Raw genomic sequence first — 19,140 nt, 5'->3', positions numbered from 1 at the left:
TGACAGCCCTCTGGAATGGTGTTTCGTGTTTTATTTAATGCCTTCCCATTTTCCAAGGATTTGGGAGTTGGTCCAAACCCTTACTTAACATCCTTTGATCTGTCTCTACATGGGGGAATAGGCTCAGTATGATCAGCAAAGACTCAGGATTGGGGGCCTGTTCTAAGCCCTCGTACAGGCAGATACCAAGAGCTGACTGTTCTCAGGGAGCTCATAATCTGGCTGCCAAATGTAGTCAAAATTGACTTCAAAGTTCGAGTGATGAAGTGAGTCAAAGAATTGGGAATAAAGGAACAAATCTCCAGAAGTGGTAGTTTTCAGCACCTAGCTTTTACTAAATGCAGACAAGTGCAATAGAGAATGATTCATTCAAATATCACATTAAAATATTTATTGAGGCTGTTAGCCTGCATACAATATTAAAGTCCATTACTGAAGTGTGAATTACTTGGTTAATTCATTGTAGATGTCAAAACACGAGTGGCTGTTACTAAATTCGAGGTGTGAGCTGTTCTGTAGGGCCTCTTGTCTTTGCCAGCCCTGGAACTGCCCTGGTGGAGGGAAGTCCATCAGAGTCTCTCCCATGTTTCCAAATTTCTGTTTCTGATGCCTGTGTGCCCACTCTGGCTCTCTGCTGGCATATGCTGAGGTGTTATGGAGTCAGGAGTGGTTCAGGCGTGAAGAGGCCTGAAAGATCACATAGTTCCAATTCTCCTGCCATGGGTAGGAACACCTCTCATCAGACCAGGTTCCTCATAACCCCATCCAACCTGGACTTGAACACTGCCAGGGATGGGGCATCCTCAACTTCTCTGGGCAACCTGTTCCAGTACCTCATCACCCTCCCAGTAAAGAATTTCATCCCAATATCTAATCTAAACCTGTCCTCTCTCAGTTTAAAACAGTTGCCCCTTGTCCTGACTCAGGCTACCTTGGTGGTAAAAAGTCCCTGCCATTCTTATAAGCCCCCTTACACGCTGAAAGGTCACAATCAGGTTTCCATGGAGCCCTCCCTTTTCCTGGCTGCACAACCCCATCTCTCTGCCTGTCCTGGGACAAGGGAGGTGTCCCAGCCCTTCCAGCATCTCCTCTGGACCCGACCCACCAGCCCTGTGTGTGTTCTGCTGGGGTCTCACCAGCGTGGGGGACAGGAGAGTCAGGACAGGACCCCAGCAAAAGCAGCACTGCAGCACTTGACTTTCCCATAATCACAGAATTGTTAGGGTTGGAAGGGACCTCTGGAGGATGTTCAGTCCAATCCCCATGCTAAGGCAGTGTCACCCAGAGCAGGTGACACCAGAATGTGTCCAGGTGGGTTTCAGTATCTCCAGGGAGTGAGATTTCACATTGTCCCTTGGCCAGCCTGTTCCAGTGCTCTGCCACTCTCAGTGTAAAGATGTTCTTCCTCGTGTTGAGGTGGAACTTCTTGTGTTTCAGTTTTCGGCCACTGCTCCTTGTCCTGTCGCTGGGCAGCGCTGAGGAGAGTCTGGCACCATCCTCTTGGAGATATTTGTACGCAATAATGAGATCCTCCCTGAGTCTTCTCTTCTCCAGATTAAACAGGCCCAGCTCCCGCAGTCTCTCCTCTTAAGAGAGACGCTGCAGACCCCTCCTCATGTCCGTGCCGTTCCGCTGGACCCTCTCTGGTCGCTATTCCTTGTCTTTCCTTTCCCGAGGAGACCCGGGCTGGGCACAGCGCTGAGCGGCTGCTCGGGACCTCCGGGCCAGCAGGGGGCGCCACCGCTCCACCCTCTCGGGGCCGCTCCAGCACCGCCACTTCCGGGGGGCTCGGCCATGGCGGCGGGCGCCAGGAGGGCCGTGTGAGCCGAGCGGGGCGGGCGGCGGTGGGCTGGGATGGTGGGGCTCGGTCGGGGCAGCGGGGTGGGATGGGATGGGGTGGGGTGAGTGGGGCCGGCCGGTCGGTCAGTCAGTAAGTGAGCGAGCGGCGGCGTGTCCCCGCAGGTACCCGCTGTTCCAGAGGGGCGGCCCGCAGCTGCGGATCTTCCGTCCCAACTTCTTCATGCTGGCGGTGCGGCCCGGCGTGCCCCAGCCCGAGGACACCGTGCAGTTCCGCGTCTCCATGGAGTGAGTGCGGCCACGGCAGCTGGCCTCCTGGGCTGTGCCAGGGAAGGGAAGGGTCTTCTGCATGGGCCAGACCTTGCAGAGGGCGCCGAGGGCACTGATTTAATGAGGGGCTTTGCCTGGCTCCTCTCCCCGAGTGTTGGCGAGGCTCAGCCTTCCCAAGGACGGGCTTGGGAAGAAGGAAGTGCTTATGAATTTGATCCAGAGTAAGCAAGGTGGTGTCCAGTTATTTGTCAGGACTCTTTCAGCCTGACCAGTTTGCTGACACGTATTAAAGCCCATAAGACTGTGGCAGGTTCTGGTAAGATCAGCAGCTCCTACTCAGAATAAAGAAAGGTGTGTCAAGTTGGGCAGTGAGAAAGCTTGCTGAACACATAATATACCTGGCTTTTTGAATGTTGAGGCTACAGAGGATAAAGTCTTTGACAATTGTTACAGTTTATGGATTATAAAGCGCTGTAGCAGTGTGTGGTCTAAGCTGAGTTTACACTTTCATGTCGTAAATCTGTCTTGGTTAAAGCAAGAAGAAGACATATTTATTCCTCAGTATCAACCAGTCTCTAGTTTATTTTGTTTAAATATTTACTTTTTTTTTCCTTTCTTTCCCCCAAATCTTTTCTCATTGCCTAGAATGACGAAATTGGATATCAGGAATTACCTTGAAAAAATATACAATGTGCCAGTAGCTGCTGTGAGGACCAGGATACAGTATGGTAAGTGCAGCTGAGTAGTGCAAGGGGATGGATACAGCATCCCTGCACAGCCACAGTAGACTTTTACCTTTCAAAAGCTCTGTCACATTTCAGCAGACTTTGGTTGCAGTGGTTCCAGGTGCTTAGCTGGTGATGTCTCCACAGTTGTTTTTTCATCCCTTCAAATGAACACACACCACTTCATATTTGAATGCTGTGATTAAATTGTGATGTGAGGTTCACTCTAAAAAGAAAAATCTGAATTAAAAAAAGCTAATCATCCCAACAGTTATCTAGCTTGTGCGTTTGTAGTAGGTACTGTTTCTCCTCGAAGACCAGTGGGTATCTCCCTTCAGAAGGAACTGCTTCATGTGTTTTAATACAAGCAGTAATTCAGCTTAAATTCAGCTGTAGGCTTCATTTGAAAAATGAGCATGCACACACAGGAGGTGTTATAGTCTAACAAAGGGCAAAGTTTGTAGACCAAAGAAAAATACTCTCTTGAACCAGTAGATAGGGTCAGAAAAACATCCTTACAAACTTTCAGGTTTTTATCACCTGTTGTTACCAGATTTATGCTACAGACTTGAATGCTTCCACTTGTGGTATTTCTCTCCTATCCAACCCTTAGAAACAACAACAACAAAAAACCACTCAAACGCTCACCAAAAACCCAACAAAAAAGCAACCTAAGAGAAAAAGAAAAAAGTTCCTAGTTTAATTTTTTGCTGAACTCTGACTTTGAGGCAGAGGGACTCGTCTCTAACTGAAATAAGGTAAATTTAGATAATGTCACCTTTACATACGAATGCTTCCTGCTTCACAGCTTCTCTAACTACAGTTTGGATGCAGTCAGGAGTATTTTTCTTTTTTTTTTTTTTTTATGTTAATTTACATTTTTGATTACCGGGCAGTGTAACTGTGGAGTGAAGAGTGACTTGGTTAGGACATCTTTGATGGCTGGGATTTTTATTTTTCATGTTGTGACTCTATGAAAGGAATTGTCTGTTTATAATGGTAACATTAACAATGATTTTAAAAGGAATAGGAAAAGAGACCTTTAGTAGTTAAAAATTGAGGATAAAAGAAAAAGCTTCAAACTAAGGTTGTAAAACTCTTAACTTACAAAGGAAGAAAAAACCTGTAAGTATCATCTGTAATATGCTTTCTGGTGAAAACCAGAATTAAACTTAAGTCATAAATACCAAACACATGTAATTCTAAACAGCACTGAGAAATAGTCATGCTTGTCCTTATAGCCATTTTGTCTGTCACTGCTAATTTTAGGGGATGGTATGTAGTCAGGGATAAAAGAGGGTTAGAATGCCTAATAATCTGGGCTACAATAATAATCTTTAATGTCTGCCTTACATGAAGGGGGTAAGTTGTACTTCCCACTTCAATTGTGACCAGCATATTTGGAGGAGGTTGAGGAGCTTCAATTTGTTTGGATGTGGAATATAATATCCTGGTGTGAGAACAGTAGATCCAGCTCATCAGCTGAATAGTAAAAATTGTCAAGTTTAAGGCTATTTAGTGGTCATTTTCTCCTTGTCTCCTTCCTGAAGTTATGGATGTTGGGAGGGCAGTTCACTACCCCGGTGCCTACTTGGGAGACTTTTCTCCTTGCTTCTTTGCAGACTTTGTGTGTGAAGGCACAATGGCAGCAGGCTGGTGATGCCTTGGTTCCCTGCTTGTAAACGACGAGAGCCGTGTCCGCTAGTTTGAGAACACTTTAATAATCGTGGTGCTGTGCTGGTAGTGAAGGAAGAGTATTCCTCTTAACAATAAATCTGAGATAGCCAAATCCCTCCTTCAGCTTGGCCTTGCTTCAGAGAACCCAGAAGTCTTGGGAAGTAAAAGGCAGGATTCTGTTCATTTCTGCAGGTGCAAACAACAAGAGGAATCACAGGAATCAGAGAGTGAAGAAGCCAGATTACAAGGTCGCCTATGTACAGCTGGTGAGTCGAGTTAACATGGATGCTTGGGAGGAAGGCACTGTGAACCAGCCAAGCTGAAAGTAATGGCCAGTGGGTTGTCCTGGTTGGCTGAATATTTCTGCCAATCCTCTAATAGTGACAGTCTCTTTAGCACATTCCAGAATGTAAAGGAATTTAAACCACTTGGTCTAAAGATCAAATTTAAACACATGGTTATTTTTTAAGTGCTGTGTTGGTTTGAGGTCTGTCTGTAGGTTGTGGACTGATGTCATAGGCTGCTGCTTTGCCAGAGAGTTTCATGCTGACCCTGTACTCTGTGTGCTGGAAGGTTCACGACTTGTGTGGTTGATTGCTGAAATGTCCAGTAAGTGAAAGAATATATTGTGAGGGCAGGGAACTTCTTATTAAAGGTCTTTGAATTTCAGAGAAGACTAAGGCTTATTCCTTGGAGAGCCTTTAGTCATGTCTAAACAAGCATGCTTTGTGGCTGAACCGGGCTCTGAAACATATATTGGTTGCCCAGTGGAAAAGGAGCTTCATGTTCTTGTAAATTTCTTTCATAACAGGACCAGATTATAGTTTAAACTTCTGTTGGGATTACCTGTCTTTATGCAAAAAGAGAAGTGCAACCAGTGACAGAAAACCCCTTCACATACCAAAATGACATTAACGGGATGGTATTTATGGCTGTAAAACCATAAGCTCAAAATTGCAGTTGGCAACACAACACCACTGTTACTCTGTCTTGGGACAAGGATTCACTGTTGGGGGAACACTCTGTGATCTTAAGGACTGTCTGAAACTTCATATGGACTTGGAGTCAAACTCAAGAAGCACAAACAATGGGAAATCTGATTTTTAATATTTCAAAGGTTAAATATGCTTAGAAGTTTTTTTCTAAGCCCCTTCTGGGAAGGGGAGTAGAAGGCAAAGTGAGGACCTAGTATTTTTCTAGACAGCCCTTACCTAATTTAAAAGCATAGTATAAAGTGCAATGTTACTAAAAAGTAACAGAGTTGTATTTAGATGAGCAGTAACTTTGATTTACTCAGCTAAGTTAAAGGCAACCTCACCTCTATGAGGATTTTTCATTACTATGGCTGATATGCATATTCCTTTTTCAAAGAAGAGTTTCTGCTTTGGTGAGCAAATTTGCCTTCCTGGATTGTCTGTGGTAGGTTTTTATTTGCTGGAGAGCAGAACTGTACAATTAGGAAGTGAATGCTTGGATTGATCATGTTGTATATCACAAGTTGCTTTTTCTTGAGTGTTGTTCCTTGTACTAGGTGGTTGCAGGCACTTTCCATTGCCACAGCCTCCTGCTCTAGTGACTTCCTTGCTTTTAGAAACTTGTTTCCCAAGACTGAAGCAAACATGGGTCTCTAGGGAGCTGTAGTCAGTTCTCAAATTTTATTTCACTGTAATGCAGTCTTGTGTCCTGTGTCTGCTGAAGTGAGAAGGAGGTAGTCTGCAGCCCATAGATTCTCAGGGAAAAGGTGTGGGAAGCAGAATGCTGCTGCTCTGTTAGAGCAAAACGTTTAAGACAGTGCCTTTGTGCATTTATTTCACATTCAGCCTCTAAACCTAGAATAGTTGCCATAGCCTTAAGGGTTGGTTAGCCCAGGTGTGGAGATTTAGCTAACCTAGCTTGGTATTGGAGGCAGGTGCACAGGAATGGTTTGGTTGTTCCTCCAGCTCCCAGTTTGTCTTCGGGGCAATGCACGGAGCCCTGTTGCACCGTGACTGAGGTCTCTTAGTACATGGGACAGCAAGAGTCCCTTATTGCCTTACACTGTAGTTACCATAATAAGTTCTTAAGGAATGCCATGTTTTCCATCTCTTCCATGAACAGGGTCAGGAGACCACGTTTTAGTGGTGTTTTTCAAGTCAAGGGAGGGAATCCTGACCGTTTGCTAAACTCTTGTTAGTGAAGCTTGGTCTCTGTGTTTTTTCCTCACCTCATTCCTGGTCTCTTTGGTTTATTTTTTTCCCTATTGTTGTTTTGGTCTGTTAATTCCATTAACATTTAGGGTTCTTTATTCCTCCCCCTTTCTCTTTTTACTTTTGTTTGTTACTTTTCATCACTAGCTCTGATGTCTCAGACAATAACCTCCCAGCTCTGTGTTCACACCAGCTTGAAGCAGTGGGTGAAGCCAGAAACCCAGTGTCATTTCTGAGTCTAAAGGGTTTGCCTTCGTTCTCATTCATGGTGTGATCAGGCCATTAGAGGCCCCATGCAGTCCATTGTTAATATCTGCCTAATTTAGGAAAGTCTTTGGTAACCACTGTAAAATCTTTATTTTCGTGAGAATTAGTTTGCATCTGCCGTGAGTCAGAGTAGCTGGGCTTTCCCACCATTTTTACCAGCTGTGTTTTCTCTCATTAATCCAGTTTCAAGTTAAAACTGCTTATGACTGGAAAAATATGGATGTGTTTTTGGAAGGTCTTGGACTGATCTTTCTGTTGCCCACTAGGTGGAAGTATTGCTCTTCCCAGTGTGACTTTGCAGCTGTGGTGCAGTTTACCTGAATGAAATTGAGTTTCTTCTCATGAGCAGTTATGTATCCCTGCTTCATAAAGCATCACCTTATGTGTCCCAGTGCAACACACACATCCATTGACTTACTGCAAGTGTCTCAAAGGTGGAAGGTGTATGAAGTCATAGTCAACATGCCCTTAGGTGTCAGACTAGTGCCCCAGCTGTTCCACATGTAAGAATTGTTGTCCTTTCTTTTCCAAATACTATTTCTTGGAGATTCAGAGCTGTTTACTTTATTCTCAGGCGGTAACTGGACAAATATGTGATCTGTCCAAGCATAATATTTTCACACTAAAAAAATACCTCAAATCGTAGAAGGCTGTGGATCAACAATATCTTGCCATTCCAGAGCCTGCTTGCCTTTTTTCCCCTTTTGGAATGTGGTGAGAAAGGTTTGAGTTAGAGACTTACGGCCCTGTGTATCAAATGCTACTTTTCTACACTGTTCTATTTTTTAAATTAAACCCAAGTTTTATATCTTTGCAAACTAGGTAAAGTAAATGTAATACAGCAGCCTTTCTCCTTACTCCAATACAGCTGTAGTTATTATAATGAAAAGAAAAAAAAAAAAGAAGAAAAGAAAGCCAGTGGGAAACTTTGCAGTTGCATTAACATCAGGGAAATTAAAAAAAAACAACATCCCCTCCTTCTCCTCCTTCAGTGTTCTCACTGGTTTAGCTTAACAGGTGTTAGTACCCGTGGGAGCACAACTGTAGACAAGCCTCTGGAATCCAGACCTATTTTTAATTAAACCTGTTTTGAGAAATCTAGTGGAGATGGCTGTAAAAAGGAGTCTGACCTTGTCAGCGTTAGGACTAACACCTATTTAGCTGCTTGAATTATGGCACCAGTGGGAACATTTTTTGCAAATGCTTTCTCCTCACAATCCCTGTTTAGAGTATCCTGTACATTCACAGTAATTAACCTATTTGCACATCAGATATGACAGCAGTTTTCTTTTGAATTCAGAGGAACTCGGATGATCCTTATGCAGTGTTGTTCCTCAGTGGATTTTTGAAGTTGCTTTTTGTGCTGTTTTGCCATATGCTTTAGCATCAGATGTTACCACTGCAGTAGTAGAAGAATTGTTCAAATGCACTGGATTATTACACTTAGCTGCATTTGCTTCTGCTGCTGGACTGAATCCCATGCTTTTGGGAGTCCAACATTTTTGTAGTTAATGATACGATAAACATCACTTTTCTGTTAATTCTGAAGGACAGTAGTAAGTGCTTCAATTATCCAAATAGCCAGAAGATCTTGGAGTTATTTACATGATCGGTGTTTGCTGCATCATTGCTGCACAGTAATATCTGTGCTGATCATTTCTGAACTTTTCAGGGAATTCAAAGGTCAGAGAAGTATAAGTGAATTTGTGCTGGATAATCCTTCCAGCAGTTTTCTGACGTGAGACTCTGCAGTGGAAAGGCCAGCACTTGACTCCACAGGCCTAATTACAGTCACTTAACCTCTCATTAAAATGAATGGAGGCAATTTGTACCACTCCTGTGATAACTCTTTAGACAGACTCCAAGAACAAGGTGTGTTTTCACCCTTTCTTAGGGCAAAGGCTTGAAATCTAAAGGGAAAAGAAATGTTTGATGCTTAGGTCACTTTTTATCCTGAAGAATGTTATTAGCATTTAACAAATGAATCTTCATAAGACATTGTATGTAATTCACTTTTACTTTTGGGTAATGCTGAATTGAGGATTAGAGTTGTGCAGGAGTAGAAGTTTAATGGGTCCTGTTTCTGTTATCTGGACACTGGACCACACATCTCACTTATGCATAACCTTAGAATTTGTAGGAAAAAGGAAGGTCTCTGGGAAGACCCCAGACTGAGAACTACAATGTGTAAAATCATCATGTTGCATTTTTTTTTGAGGTGTTCAATGCCATCTCTGACTTGCTTTGGGGCTTTTTGTTCTTTTTTTATTTATATTGTAAGGTTTCACTTGAGCGTGAGGTGAACACATGGTGGTAGAGCTTACCCTGACAAATTCCAGAGTATCAGGGGATCACTTCACATTGGTAAAAAAGATCTTTTGCTGTCAGTGTACCACCCAGTTCCATGACAGACTGAATTACCCGAGCAAAATTCCTTTTTTCCCAGTGTCTGTCTTTTATACAGGATTTTCTTGTAGCCACAGCTATATTGAGTAGAAAGGTGGTGTTACCTTCTCCCCCTTCCTCAGCTAACTAAGGTAATTACGCTGGCAGAAGTTCTAAAGCAGAAGCAAGTTCTAGCCTTTTTAGAGGTTACTTCAGCTTATGAGAATTTCAGTAATTCAGCTATTAAACGGATAAATAGCTTACAAAAGGTAAAACTGTGAACAAATGCAAGGTTTTTTTCAAGTAAGCCAGAATCTTCCTTTCCGGCTGGATATGCCAGCACTTCATGTTCTAGCAGTTTGTAAACCAGATAAACCCTGATGAACTTGGTAAAAATTGTTGCTTTATTTCAGTGAGGATTTCATTCTGAGGATGCATTTATCATATGGTTATCAGATGGTTGCTGTGTAGAAGGAAAAACTTCTGTAAAGAACTTTTTAAGAAAAACAGCAGTGTGTAAAGGAGTGACAATCCCTCTGTTCCTTTGGTAGGCTCTTTTTTAAGGAGGTGGCATATGAGCTTGAACCTCAGTAGCCTCTGGCATTATGTGGAAGATGCACTGAGTGTAAATATGCCTGGACAGACTCACAATCCTTTATGTAAGTTGATGCCTTCTGGTATTTTTGAAATTTTGAAATACCCAAGATACAGGCTTCTTTGGAAAACTAGCTACTGAGCATGCACAACAGCTATTTTTCATACAGCTTTCATCACTCCAGAGCCTTACAGTGCAGTATTACTGCAGAGTATTGTTACTTAAGATTTATCAACCTTCAGTTCTCAGGGTGTAATGTCTTGGCTGTTTCAAATCGTGTTTGGCTGCCGGCCAAAATCAAAATTTCTTCACAAAACAAGAGCTGGAAAGAGCCAACTTGTCTGTGCTGATTTTGATTTATTAAAAGACTCCAGATACAGATTGACATTTTCAGCTCAATATTTGACTTCCACCAGCCTTGAAATGGGAACTGTGAGCACTTTGATAAACAGCTTAAAGGTTTGTCTGGTTTTGCTACAGCCTCTGTGTGTATCTTTTTTGTTTTCTTCCCTCTTTTAAAAATAATAACTGTTTTGCAATGCTTAGTGAATTACCGTGGATGTTGTTAGTGTGCTTTGGGGACAGCTTTCCTTCATTCTCCAGTCAGGGAAATGCATTGGTCCTGGAAGCATACCAGAAGGAAAGTGCTGCATAACAAGAACAGTCCCTTACTACAGTGTTACCAATATAAATAGTTCTCAGATTCTCAGTGGAGGTGGTGTGCCTAGCATGTCAGCCTGAGTTGTTGTCTGACTGGTTTAACTAAAATGGCTTCCCCTCCAGGGCAGACAGGTCTTCAGCATGGGCCCTGTCTGTTCTGTAGGTACTGCAGGGCTGAGTGACCTGCCCACGGTGCAGTTAAAACACAGCAATTTATTGTAAAATTAGCGAATTCCTTTCAAATGCTTCAGTGTGCTAAAATCCTGGGCAGTGCTTGGCCTCAAGGGTTCAACAAGCACTGATCCTACCACAGGAAGAGATTCAGTAGGCTGCAGCTTTGGGGTTGCTCAAGGACCCTGGTAAGGCCAGTTTCTGTGCCATGAAATAAGATTGTGCTTTAGCTGTCACAGGACTGCTATTATGAGGATACCTGTTGGTAATTTAAACATACAAAAGAGCTGAAACCCCAGAGTGCACACCAATGGAAAGGAAAACCCTGATATGTTCCAGTTGAGTTTATCCAGGCTAGAATCAAGGAAAAAGCAATGTACACAGCAGCTCCCTTGTTGTTTTTGTAGTATGGTCAGGCTCTTAGGAAACCCCCAAGAAGTATGCACTACAAAAACAACCGGCACATTGCTGGGTAGAGTTGGTATTTTGTAGATTCCAGTCTGGATAATCTCATCTGGAATAAGTCATACTCTTTTCTCTCCAAAGCATATGAGGTTTAGATTTTTTCACACCTGTTATTTGCCAGGTTGACTGTATATGATTAAATGAAACATAGCAGACATTCATCTGGGTCAGGGATGTGGTGATGGTTCTGTTGGATTTATTTATGTCATAGTTCTGATCCCAAAATGTAGAGTGGATATGCTGGGGAAGGCTCCTTTCATGTCCTTTGTGGGACCACTTCATAACTGAGCCTCTTGTTTGGTTATATTTACTGCATAAATTTAAAGACTGGCTGATCTGAAAAAAAGCCAAACTTACCTGTTTTCATCTGAAGCAGTTAAATGCTTTTCTTGAGATTTCTGTATGCAGAACGCTGCCAAAAAAGTTAATGTATGGTAATGTTTCTAAGTGTTTTGGAGAGTAATTTTAGGGTTATGGGTGACCAGTTACAAGTTCTGTTATGCAAGGTCCCATACAGAATGGAAGGGCTGATATTGTTGAGTTTAATGAAGTTGTGCTTAGAGCAAACGCCACTAAAAATAAGTAGGTAATGTTAATGGGATAGTACATTTCCACAGAAAAATGGTTTCCTGCTGTTAGATAAAAACCAGAGACCAAGCAAATGTTTATTTTCCAAGTGGGAGACATAGATCTGATGATGATGTTTCACTAAAATGACTTGTCTTTTAGGCAGAATGACTGATGCAGATGTAATCACTTTAATCTCATTAGTGATATATTAGACAGATTGTTCCCACTCTAATTGTTTTACACCATAGTCTTTATGTCTGTTGATAAGAGACCTCTGATATCTGTTATTCTGTATTCCCACATTACACACTACAATAACAGCTGCTAGGACTGCTCTCTCTTATCCTTAGCTGAGATCTAAACAACTACAACCACTACTCATATCCTGAGTGTCAACATAATGAATGCCTGTTCCACTGTGTATTTCCCTGGTCGTGTTACTTTAACAAAATCACTTATTTTGCTCCTCTTGCTTTTACTGTATGACTCACACAGCATTTCTGAGCTGATTCAAAGTCTTTGAAGAGATGTCCATCTACTGATAATTCATCTGTTAAAAAAAAAGTTAGTATCTTAAGTAGCACGCAGATGAGGAGAGGCTGAAAGTTAGCTGTTAAGGAGAAGGGGCATACATGCATCTTGGGGACACGGGTGGAAAGAGATTTTGGGAGGTCACAAGGTACCATTCTGCACTAGCTGAAAATTCAGGGTGGTCTTTGACCCTAAGATCATAGCTACTGCAGAAAGTCTGGAATGTCTCTCTGACCATTTGTTTTCTCTTTAGGGCCAAGGACAAACCTTTCAGTTTCCCAACCTATTTCCAGAGAAAGAACAAGACGCAGAAACTCGCTCTTTCGATGACTTCAGGGATAAATTTATGGAGAAAGAGAAGCAGAAGCAGGAAGGTGACCCCAGACGAGGTGGAGTCCCTGATTGGTTTGGACTTTGATGCAACAAGCCAGCTGCCTTCCTTTAGGCTCAGAGGGATTTTGATTAGCACAACTTGCACTCTTCTTTTCTCGTAATGACCGAATGTTTATTCTTGAGCAGCCCTTGCTAGCGTGTCTTTTTTTCTGGCTGTTTGTGCATGCCACAACAAAATGGCCCTGAAGAAATAAAAAGGTAAAACAAATCTGACTGCACCAGGTCTTTTCTGTGAACTTGTGGACTATTTCTAAAATGTGGAATTCCTTGTTGTCAATTCTGACTATGAGAGTGTCATTGTGCTTACCTTTTTCATGCTGCTGCGGGTTGTTTAGTAGAAATAGGGTATTTAATTTCCTGGGATATGTGAAGTTTGTATTGAAATTTGTATTGTATAGAATGTATAAAAGTCAAGATAGGTTAGCCAGAGGTGAACATGAAAGTGTAGAAAACTGGACTATAGGCTCAGGATGTAGGGTTCCCTTATTGTCACTTACTGTGTCCCACTATCCTATCACCTTCCTTGTAGTGACCCCTCCTTTCCTGGAGGAAATGCGTGTGATTTTATTGTAGTGTTGTAACTGTTATGTGGTATTCCGGGGACAGGGTTTATAGGACAGGTTTGTGACTGGGCATGTATGTGTTTGATCCCCTTGAGCATCAAGGAGCAGACAAAGGTGGTGCACGTCTCTGCTTGCTGTTGTGCAGTGCAGGTAGTTGTCCTGTGTGACCAGCCTGCCTTAGGAATGTTTACTGGCATGGTTGTGCTGGTATTCCTTCCCCTCTCCACAGCTACCTTGCAGTGCTGGCAAGTGTCCTGTGTGGACACAGTTGTATTGGCATAGAAATACTTCTGCCAGTGTAGCCTGTTTTGTGCTGAGGACTAATAAAAAGACTCTTTTTACTTTTTCTGGTGTAACTCCCTCTTCTTCCAAGTTACTGATGCCAGGGCAGTGGTAGAACTTTTCTAGGCCTTCTGGGCTGCCACGTTCAGTGTTTTCATTTCTTAGCTCTGTGGCTGTTTCTCCTCGCTCTGATGAGGATATTTCCTCTTTTCCTTTGTCAAGTGATGTTCTCTGCTCTTGTGTCAGAAATAGTGGGGGAAAAGGAGGAAGGACAGATGGAGAAAGCAAACAGCATGAAGAAATGCCTACAACACTGCCCGTGCAGGGTTAAATGTATAGCTAATGTTTCTCTGGATTTTGAATTCTGCCACTTGGAGCAATTGGCAGGGTAGTGAATGAGCCTATGCCTTCAACGCTTCTACCCGGGTGCTCTCCTTTCTTGTTCTGTGTCTGAACTTCTTGTTTGGACAGCTAGCAAGATGTTTACAAGGAAACAGCTGTTCTCCAGAGAGTCAATCCAAGTAGGATTTTACGCACCCCCTTCTGTTCATTAGTCACCTCTTTCTCCCTGCTACTTCCCTTGTGCATGACAGTCCACCTCCTTCTGTGGTTTGTTGCTGACACCCCCCTTCTTTGTCCACTTTCCAAGGGGGATCGTGTATGATCTAAGTTAGCTGGTACTTAAACAGAGAGATGCTCTTAGAGAGGAGGGAGATAAGGGAGGATTTGCTACTCTCAGCCTGCCAGCAGAGTTACAATAGTAGATGTGGAAAAATACTGACTTCACTGAAAACAGTTCATATGTTTGGCATATCTGCAAAGGCGACATTTCCAGAGTTTTGTAGTGACATGAGAAACTCCAGGTTAAATCAGGAGCTGGCCTGCAGATTTAAAGTAAAGTGACTGAATTTGTCTGGGTACAAGGGTCTCTCTGCTGTACACAGCCTCCTTCTCTCTCCCCTGCTTTGTTTAGTACATTTTTAAAAGGAGCTGTTCTTCAAACTCACAGATAAGTATGGAGATGACCTATACTGTAACTTGGGCTATGTTCCTTCAATATAATATTACGGAATTTTCTATTTTTTTCTTCACTGTCCTTTGTGGTTGTCTCCAGTGTGGGTAACTCGAACTTTTTCACCATGGTGAAGATGGAAAAGGCTCATCTAATGCTGCCATATGTCTTCCTAACTGGTTGGTCAGCCTTGAGCAAACAAACAATCAGGTGTGTTAGTTCTGGATAAATGGGTCTGCCTTAGGTGGAACAGCAAAGATTGATTTAACCATCACCCTCTGCCTTCCCTGTAAATGGTCAGGAGATGTTGGAGTTGCCAGCTTCTGTACTGGTGTTGAAGACTGAAGACTCAAGATGAGTGAAATTTATTTGCAGTCCCAAATGTGCTCTAGGCTCAGTGAGTATCAAAAGCCCCTGCACAGGTCCACCGTGCTTTGCTACTGTGTGACTGCTTCATGGGCAATTAATTTCCAGCTCATGTTCAAGGCAGATTTCTATCTAGAGTGGCACAAAAGGGAAGAAACAGAGATGCAGCTACACCCATATCTGTATGAAGTTGCTGTAACCAAGTTCTGGCAGATACTCAAACTGCATAAGAGATCAATCATATAATCCTACAGAAGGGTTTGAGTTGGAAGGGACCCAAAACATCACCTAGTTCCAAGCCACTGTTACTGGGCAGGGACTCATTCCTCGATGTTACCAGCTGTCTCTAAAACAGTATTCCTGTGAAATTAAGGTAAGATTTAAAAAAATAATAGAGTCCCTGACCCAACATTATTTTGCTTTAATGCTCCCGATTGCTATGGAAGTGGGATTAAAAAGATCTTGAACCTTTCCCAGTCCCTTGTTGAGCAGTGCTTCTGAGGAAGTGATAGTGGTTGATATGATCTGGTGCTTCAGTTCTTCACAAATCTCGTCCCCCAAGCTGTACAGGTGGACTAAAAGATAACAGAGGATACTTTAATACAAAGGCACAGATTGTATCAGAGGTACCAGAGAGAAGTACAGCAAACGAGTGCTGAAACTAGGACAGGGACTCAGTTTTTTCTGAGTTTTGTTGAGTTACTGTGCTCCTTGCAGCACATCCTGATGTATGTTTTGAGTGATGTAAAGGGTCAGCAGCTCCTGTGTGAAGTCCGAGGTGTCGAGCTATCCTTGGCGATGTCATGGCCGTACCTGTGGGCCAAGGATGTGGATATACACATGAACAGCTTCTCCAAGGAGCAGAGTAATGACTTGGTTGAAGACTGATGTTCACTGTGGTGCAGGAGAAGCCACGTCCTGCACTTGGCGTGCACAGCTCTGCAGCTGCTGCTTTCTCTGACGTGCAAGGGAGATGCTGAACGCAATTTCTTTCTTCTCTGGACGTGTGCAACCTCCCAAAGAGGGGAGTGCTGGAACAGCCAGCGGGTGTGCAGTTGGCTGTGCTGGCCAGTCTGGTGGAGAAAGGCATCTGGCTATGCAATACCAGGACACTTCAGAAGGATCATGCAATTGCACCTGCTTTTTTTGAAACAGACCAAAATGATTGCAGAGACAGTGCAGAGGTGACTATCTAAGCGACTCCCCATACATTACACCTTAGAAATGAGTTTTGTGTTGTAGGTGGTGCTCTGGTGAGCACTAGGGACAGGTTCCTGCACCTAACAAAGTTACTGAGTCTTGTAACCATTTGTCATCAGCCTTGCTATGTGACCTCAGAGGGTTTCAGCACAGCTTGTAAGCGGTTAGACGTAAAGCTGTGGTAGCTTTATCTTCTGTGTTACCCAGACTATAGAGTCATAGAATGGTTTGGATTGGAAGGGACCTTTAAAAATCATCTAGTCCATCAATCTTGTGATGAGCAGGGATGTCTTCAACTAGATCAGGTTGTTCAGAGGGCAGTCTGACCCGTCCTTGAATGTTTCTAGGAATGGGGTGTCCACTACCTCTCTGGGAAACCTGTTCCAGTGTTATACCATCCACATGGTAAAAATCTTTTTCCTTATATGTAATGTACACTGACCCTCTTTTAACTTCAAACCATTATCCCTGGTCCTATTTGAACAGACACTGCTAAAAAAATCTATCCCCAGCTTTCTTATGGGCCCCCTTTCAATACTGAAAGACTGCAGTGAGGTCTCCTCAAAATCTACTCCAGGCTGAACAACCCACACTCTCTCAGCCTTTCCTCATGGGAGAGGTGTTCCATCCCTCTAATCTCTTCATGCCCCAATTCAGGAGCAGGACCTTGCACCTGCCCTTGCTGAACCTCACAAGATTCCCACTTCTTTATCTTGTGCAGATCCCTCTGAATGGCATCCCGTCCCTCAGGTGTTTCAATGCATCACTCAACTCCCATACTCCCATACCCCAAATCATGCATTGGGTGACAGAAAACTATATTCAGTGATTTGATCTACTCTTGACCCACTGCCATTAGCACTGCTGAATGAATGAAGCAGTAGGAAAATTTGGCTTACTTTATCCAAGGTGGATTTGCTGTGGAAAATATCTTCATGGCTGGGGAATTCCTGCTCCTTCCAGGTTATTCCAATGACATCAAAGCTGGAGTTTTTATTTTGGGAGAACTATTTTACTTATTTGAATTTTCAGGCTGTAGGACAGACTATTGCTTCTTCAGCTCTGACATGTTTGTGGAAGGGCTCTCAGAGAGTAGTGAGGGTTGGAGAGAGGACATCTGCTCAGTGTGACAGGGCAAGGTACACAAAGCAAACACTTTTTCCAGGGAGAAGTGAAAGCTGTAAAACCGTTATCTTGACAATGCTGCTTTCACCTGAAGTAGAATTCAAGGACTGCTCAGAGTCCAATTTAAAGCAGTTGTCTGAGAATGGCTTTTGGGTGGCTAATATGCCAAGGCTTGGTACCACGGCTAAAAAGAAACATTGTGATAATCCCTTTTGACCTCCTGAATGACATATACCATAAAATGTCATGCTGTACTTTCTGTGCATAGACCAGAAGCATGTGGTTGAATGTTATCTGGGGCAGATTTCAAGGTTTGAATTTGACCAGCATTGCAGGACCAAGTCATTTTTCTTGAATAAGCTGGGCCCAAACAGCATGAAAGTGGCCAACACGTCGTCATTCGTCCTGTAAATTACACAGAGTGGTTGTAATGGGGAAAACTGAGCATTGCTGCTCAGGAATCATGTGTTTGCAGAGAAGGGAGGTAATTTCTGTAAATATTATTTTCTTTAAATGCAAAAGGTTTTAGACTAGATAAGATGACCTAGTGGTTGAGCCATTTCTTCTGAAGTGATTTATGACTGTTTAGACAGCATTTAGCTCTTTGTGTATAGTATGGCTTATCAAAGTGTGTGCTGCTGTTGTGGACACACCCAGCTTGCAGAATTTGGGAGATATATCACAGTCACTTATTCTGTGGCTTTAGAACACAGTACTTAGGGCCTGGTGCAAAACTCATTGCTTTTAATTACAAAACAGGACTGATTATCAGTCTTTTAACCTTTCCTGCCTTCTGCTGTTAGAAAATGCTGCAAATAAAAAGCGATTAAGATTTTGGAGAATTTGTGCAGAGGAGAATTAGGCAGTGCATTTTCTTCTGTGGTGACTAGGATGTTGGAAATGTCACACACAGTGTTTTAAACAGGTAGGTCTTGCTTGGGGTCTGGCCCTTAGTGCTGTCTGTGTTTCATTTTCCAAAGTTCTTGTTTTAGGAGTCGGACCAATGTCAGTGATTCAAGGCTTGGAAAACTTCCGTTCCTAAAAAAAGGCTTGGAAAACTCCCCGTGTTGATTTGTGATTTAGAAGTATTTTGACTCTTGTCTGTCTGTATGCACCTGGAAAAGAAAAAATTCTCAGAGGCAGAGCATAGTTTAGTGTAGCTAAAAAAGTGAAAGGAGTGGACTAGAAAGGGAATGGCTGTGGGGTGGGCAGGTGTTATCCTCCTAAATGGAGGGAGAAGCCAGGGAGTTGTTCTGGATCGTGTCTGTCTGGTGCATTTCTCGTGAGCCTGCACTGAAAACACAGAGCTGTGAAGGTTTCTTAGGTCATGAAAAGAGCCTGCTGCAGATTGAGCCGTGCCAGTGCTTGCACACATGGTAAGCCCAGTGTGTGGTGTCTCACAACAGCTGTCAATGACTGGTCATCATACCCAGAGTCTCTAAACATCCTGTTTATCCTTGCAAGGAGGAACACTTGATTGAAAGATAAATACCAAAAAAAAAAAACCAAAACAAAATCCAACCCCAAAACTGGTGCTAGGAACAACATTTGCCCTTGGGCTAACAAACCTGAAAACAAAAGAAAATAAACATAGGATGGAGGCAAACACATTTCCACACAAGCCCAAATTCTAAAAGGGATTTAGGAGCTGAGCTTGTTTTGGCACGCTTGAAAAATAAAAGGCTGTGTGGGTGCCAGGATTCTTAGGGTTCTGTATGTGTGTGTGTGCATCAGGGTAAGAGCACAGGAAGAGATGGGGTGTCTGTGGTGATGTGAGGGGGAAATGGCAGACATTGGAGCTGCCAGAAAGCTTTATGCAGGGTCACCCTTGGGGCATAGCTTGCACATTATATTTTTTTTTTTTAATTAAACATGCCAAGAAAAAATCTTCGAGTTGGCA

General features: G+C 43.0%; 1 protein-coding gene across 1 annotated transcript; it reads left to right on the top strand.

Moving 5' to 3' along the window:
- The first annotated feature begins 1,753 nt into the window (after positions 1-1,753).
- Positions 1,754-13,601, top strand: MRPL23 (mitochondrial ribosomal protein L23). Its single transcript, XM_014892671.2, has 5 exons — positions 1,754-1,820; positions 1,963-2,085; positions 2,713-2,795; positions 4,662-4,735; positions 12,553-13,601. Exons 1-5 carry the CDS (start codon positions 1,795-1,797, stop codon positions 12,715-12,717), a joined length of 471 nt encoding a protein of 156 aa, XP_014748157.1. The 5' UTR covers positions 1,754-1,794; the 3' UTR covers positions 12,718-13,601.
- The last annotated feature ends 5,539 nt before the right edge of the window (positions 13,602-19,140 follow it).

This window comes from Sturnus vulgaris, chromosome 6 (assembly GCF_052056855.1).
Source record: "Sturnus vulgaris isolate bStuVul1 chromosome 6, bStuVul1.hap1, whole genome shotgun sequence".
NCBI lineage: Eukaryota > Metazoa > Chordata > Aves > Passeriformes > Sturnidae > Sturnus > Sturnus vulgaris.
The sequence above is the reverse complement of the archived record's forward strand: the minus strand, read 5'-3'. Positions and strand labels throughout refer to the sequence as shown.

What these genes read in the sequence shown, in the direction of transcription:
- MRPL23 (XM_014892671.2), top strand. Translation starts at nt 1,795, where the DNA reads ATGGCGGCGGGCGCCAGGAGGGCCGT. An exon ending in CAGTTCCGCGTCTCCATGGA is followed by an intron (nt 2,086 to 2,712) that starts GTGAGTGCGGCC and finishes CTCATTGCCTAG; the next exon opens with AATGACGAAATTGGATATCA. An exon ending in GAGGACCAGGATACAGTATG is followed by an intron (nt 2,796 to 4,661) that starts GTAAGTGCAGCT and finishes TCATTTCTGCAG; the next exon opens with GTGCAAACAACAAGAGGAAT.